General features: G+C 32.2%; 1 protein-coding gene across 2 annotated transcripts; it reads left to right on the forward strand.

The window, feature by feature from the left end:
- The first annotated feature begins 1,815 nt into the window (after window positions 1-1,815).
- On the forward strand, window positions 1,816-4,282 carry LOC110666041 (zinc finger protein ZAT4). 2 transcript variants are annotated; one of them, XM_021826384.2, is made up of 2 exons: window positions 1,816-3,015; window positions 3,807-4,282. In XM_021826384.2, exon 1 carries the CDS (start codon window positions 2,001-2,003, stop codon window positions 2,970-2,972), a length of 972 nt encoding a protein of 323 aa, XP_021682076.2. In that variant the 5' UTR covers window positions 1,816-2,000; the 3' UTR covers window positions 2,973-3,015; window positions 3,807-4,282. The 2 variants fall into 2 exon arrangements, with proteins under 2 accessions (XP_021682076.2, XP_021682075.2); XM_021826383.2 differs by having other exon boundaries at window positions 3,854-4,282.
- The last annotated feature ends 1,025 nt before the right edge of the window (window positions 4,283-5,307 follow it).

Here is a 5,307-nt window from a genome sequence, read left to right on the forward strand (position 1 = left end):
ATCTGTATCATGCTTTTGTTATGTGAATAATTGAAGAATCGAATTTTATAAATACATGGCTATACTATATTGTCTTGGAATATGTTCAGTAAAATGGAGAGATTTGAATTATATTTTATATATTGCTATAGGCCACCTATTAAGTAAACAGAGTCAAATAGATTAATAAAAAAGAAATGATTAAAATAATTTTAACAGAAAGTTAAATAGTCAAATGATTTAATAAAAAAGTTTGATCAGAATGATTAGTCAAGAAAGTCAAGTGATCTCAATTGATTACAAACACTAAATAATTCGGATGTTCGATCAAGAAATCTGAATATTAGGTGGTTAGGTCTTCCGAACAAGTTAACAGTCATTTGAATGATGGTCAATTTAGCTTAACGATCCAAATAGCTTGGCTAACTAATTAGCGAGCAACATATAACTGTTGATAGGCATTACTCGCCAAAATTTTCGAAATCACAACCGGATAATTCAATATTTATACAATCATCTCTAATTGCTATTAAAATTTTAGTTTATAAATATTAAAAGAACACATCAATCATGTACATTCTGCTAAAATTACTATAGACTTTATTATTCTTATTTTTCTTGAATAAATTACTAACTTAACCATTAGAATAACTAACTAATAGGTCAACGACTTCACTATTGTAGGTTGACATCATCTTCAAATTGATCAAAGCACTCGTATAAGCATCATTTATAAGCTAAAATTATGAGTTGGTTGAGTTGTTCTTGTATTCTTTTTAGAAGGAACGTTGCAATTCTCTTGGTCCTTTTGTTTTTAGACTGTATATTGTATGAGAATTGGGATTGAAAAACGTTATCATGATCAATTTAGCTCAATTTTGTCTTTAATTTTAGTTCAATTATTATATTTTGAAATTGCAGTTTTTCAATTTTTGTAGTTACCGTTTACGCACCCTTACTTTCACCTATAAACTTAACTTTTAATCTGAAGATTAATGCTCTATTACATAGCTTGCAAGTCTAATTGAATATTCATATTTATTTATAACTATTTACAATTTAATAACATCAAAATAGCAATAATTAAGATAAACACAAGATAAAAATTGCTAAGATGGAAATAATAATAAAATTTTAATCTAAATAGATTATTAATATTTATTTTTAATGATAATTTAATTATGTACTAAAATATAATTATTAAATTTAATTAGGAAATAAACACATGAAAATATTAGTTACACTGTTATTTAATAATAAATTTAATAATTTCAAACTAATCTTTATTACCATGATGATAATATTTTTAATAATTATAATCATACAATTATTAATTTTTTAAAAAATTCTAACAATTTTTAATATTAGAAAATATTATTAAATTATTAACGAAAATTAGGAGCCACACAAGATCACATACATCGTCTCAATGCAAAACACATGCTTCATAAATCAAGTCACGGAAATCGCCATGAAAAAGTTGAGCAATGGGGCCAAACCCCAACAAAATCCGCTTCATACCTTCAAATTGAACTCCACATTATAAAAGATGGATCACAGAAGCACCAATTATCACCATATCACCTCCTCAAAATACACTACAAAATTAAAATATAGGGAAAAAAAGGTGAATTATATTCCAAAAAATGGTAAAAAGAAAGGCTTGTTTACCCAAATGAGCAAGGGTTCAGTTGCACGTTGGTTGTCCCTCTTTTCTCATCTCATGATCACCCATTTTTATTTATTTATTTATTTATTTTTGCCATCCCAAAAAATACCACCTAAATAATAAATATATATAGCTATATAAATTTTTGGAATTTTACAATTTTTTTTATTTATTTTTTTATTTTGTATATCTACAAATCATAATTTTTGGGTTGTGTGTGTGTCCTTTTGGTGGAGGAATGCTTGTCAACTACTCCTTTTAAGTTCTGCAATCTCTCTATGTGCTTGTTCTAGTTTTTGAGAGAGAGAGAGAGAGAGAGAGAGATATTGATCTTTGCTCGCTTTCTGCTTCAATGGAGAGGCACAAATGCAAGCTCTGCTCTAGAACTTTCGCTAATGGCAGAGCTTTGGGTGGTCACATGAAGGCCCACTTAGCCACCCTGCCTCTCCCTCCAAAGGCCACGATGACGACTCAGCAACAGACCGGAGACCGCACTGAGTCAGCATCATCCTCGTATTCTTCTTCTGGTGAAGAACAGGAACTGGAAATCAAGAACAGAGAATTTGAAGAGAAGGCTTTGGTTTATGGGTTGAGAGAGAATCCCAAGAAGAGTTTCAGGTTCGCAGATCCTGAGTTCTCTTTCGCTGTTGATGCTGGGTCTGTTGTTCAAGATAGAGAAAGCGAGACCGAGTCAAGAAATCCAACTCGTAGACGATCTAAGAGGACCCGGAAATCGGGTTTTTCAGAGAATCAGAAGCAGAATTTCGATGCCAAGAAACTAAAGTTGAAGAATCCAAGTTCGGAGGAGTCGCCGACAGAACCAGAACCGGTGAGTTCCGTGTCTAATACTTCCCCTGAAGAAGATGTTGCCATGTGTCTTATGATGCTTTCAAGGGATGTTTGGACGAGAAACTATGAAGAAGAAGATCAAGAACAAGGCAAAGATAGAGAAAGATCAGTTGGTATGAAGTTGAAAGTGCCGGAGGAGATCAAAGTGGGTAAGATTCGCGGGAAGTTGAGATGTGAAAAATGCATGAAACTGTTTCGATCTTCACAGGCATTGGTTGCGCACAAGAGGATTTGCTCTCTAAATGGAGCAGAGCTAAGAAACAATGAAGGTAATGAAAGAATTTTCGAGTGTCCATATTGCTTCAAGGTGTTTGGCTCTGGACAAGCACTTGGCGGACACAAAAGATCGCATCTTATGGGTACTTCAACACCTAGTGCTGCAGAAAATTCTGCTAAACTTGACAACAATCTCATAGATCTTAACTTGCCAGCTCCAACCGAAGACGATGACTTTAGTGTGGTCTCTGATGCCTAATTCATTGACACGTACTATGAACTATGAAGCTTTCTCTCTCATTGTGAGATCTAATCCCATATAATTAATTTTTTTTTTATTTTGTGCAACTGGATCATTCAAGTGGGTTATCTGTAGCTATAGTTTATATTTTTACTTTTAAGCCTTATTGCATACATCAATGCTTTTTTTTTTTTTTTCTATATTTTGCATTGGTTACTTCCATTCATGGCTGACCTGACTACATTTAATTCGTTTCTTTGTGATCTCCGCAATTGTTAATTTTTTAGTTTAGCTGTTGCTGTAGCACTCTGAAATTCATTTCTTTATCAACTTACCAGCTCATTTAATGCAGAAAAAATTCATTGGTTTGCAGGAGTTTATTTTCTCCCAACGTCCTTTATTTTTCCTAGTTTGTCTGGTGTGTGAATTGTAATTCTTCAGCAATTCACGCGCCATGTAACAGCAAATTTAAGTGTAGTGGTTGGTTGGTTATGTTTATACATTCTAACAACCCAATTGAAGCAGACACACACTGCTTTGCTTATGTACTACAAGTTTTGCTTCACTTCATGGGTAGTGTTACTAGTGTACACAGTACTCCCCATTTCAGTGATAAAATGCTAAAGCATTTCTCGTTTTTTTGGCTTGTGCTAGTGGACCTAAAACTTTGATATCTCTGCCTCTGCTAAGTACCAAAAGCGTTACAATTCAGTTAATATGTCCTGTACTATTCTCTAGCTGTTCTTGCACACTGTCTACTATTTCTAATACTACAGCTACAACTACTGGTCCATGTCTATAGCTTGCACATTATCATGAAAATTATTGATTACATTAAGAATTATTTTGCAGTTTTCAGGGTTTCTTCTCATCTCTCTGTTTGGGGTTTGTGGTTTTAGACTTTTAGCCCTTGGAAAGCATTAAAGCCAATGATTTTGAAGAGGAAAACGTGAAAGGACAAAAACAACCTCCAAGGATATTGTAATGGGTCTTGGCTTGCTTTTACTTTTTCTTGGGCTGCTGGGACTTTGTGGGATATCTTTGAAGGTGACTACTGACTGGAGAAGAACTGAGAAAGATCCAAATCCCTTCATTTTCTCAGTAAAAATTTATCTGCCTTGAAATGAACGAAGTATCCGGGCAAAAGGAAGGGCCATGCTATTCTTATCGAAGAATCAGTCAGATTTGTTTATTATATTTATATTTTATTATGTGGTTATATAAATATTAGATGCTATTATTTCTTTTTTTTTTTTAAATAGAAAAAAGAATTGTAATTGACATCCTCATGACATTTTCTTCATTAAAATATTTCTTTCTTTGATGCATGTGATTCCTTGTTTCAGAAGAATTCTGGTTAAAATTACAGATTGAAAAGCTTTACCTGCCCTACAGTGAACACACATACAGATGCAACTAACCCTTCTTTTTCTTCAATCCCTTCCTTTTTCTTCAATAATTTTTTTTAATAAATACAACTTTCAATGGTCAATTGAAGCCATAGTTAAGGACACCATTATTTGCTGCTTGTGATCTTTTTGATGTCCTGCTTGGGTGGCATTATTGTGGCTGTGCATACTTCCTTTGGCTCAGGTGCAGAGAAAAAAATTATTTTTGAGAGGATAATATTATTAATTTAATATATTATTTAATTATATTTATTTTTTATATATTTTATATTTATTGTATATTTAAAAATAATGTAATTAAGTTATAATTTTTTTAATGGTATTTATACTTTAAAAAATTTTTGAATATATAATAAAAATAAATAATTTTAATATTTTACTTATATCTTAATAAAATAATATAATTATTTTTTTTGGAGGGTAATAGTTAAAATAAAATAATTTTTCTATATATATATATAAATTAAAAGGGTTTGGGGGGAAGCTCCCCCCAGGCCCCCCTCCCAAACCCCCCTCTGCTTTGACCAAATATTAACCACAAAATCACGTAGAGAATATGTCGTTTGCTTGAGCAAATTTTTTTTTTCTTTTTATGGGTTAGTACTTTCTACTAATTAAATTAATTATAGTAGATGATCATTACCCATTTCCTAATCTATCCAATGCTCATTGCACATTTCTTGAGGTAACTTCTAATACTTCTCTTCGCTCACATTTTTAATGTTACTTTTGCAAATAGCCAAGAAAAAAAATAGTGTGCATTTTTGGGCATTGGGCAAATATTCATTTCCTTCATGCTCTTTTACAAGCTTGTCATCTTTATCAAACTTGGTTCTTGCCCATTCTTCCATTCTTGGAAGCTTTTAACTTTTGAGCTTCTTGGCCCCAACATTTGTTTCATTTTGGGCGAATTTTGATTTGGTAGTGTCGCTGTATAATTGCAT

Source organism: Hevea brasiliensis, chromosome 9 (assembly GCF_030052815.1).
Source record: "Hevea brasiliensis isolate MT/VB/25A 57/8 chromosome 9, ASM3005281v1, whole genome shotgun sequence".
Taxonomy (NCBI): domain Eukaryota; kingdom Viridiplantae; phylum Streptophyta; class Magnoliopsida; order Malpighiales; family Euphorbiaceae; genus Hevea; species Hevea brasiliensis.

Bases quoted from the DNA above. Each gene is read 5' to 3' on its own strand.
- LOC110666041 (XM_021826384.2), top strand. From the start codon at position 2,001: ATGGAGAGGCACAAATGCAAGCTCTGCTCTAGAACTTTCGCTAATGGC.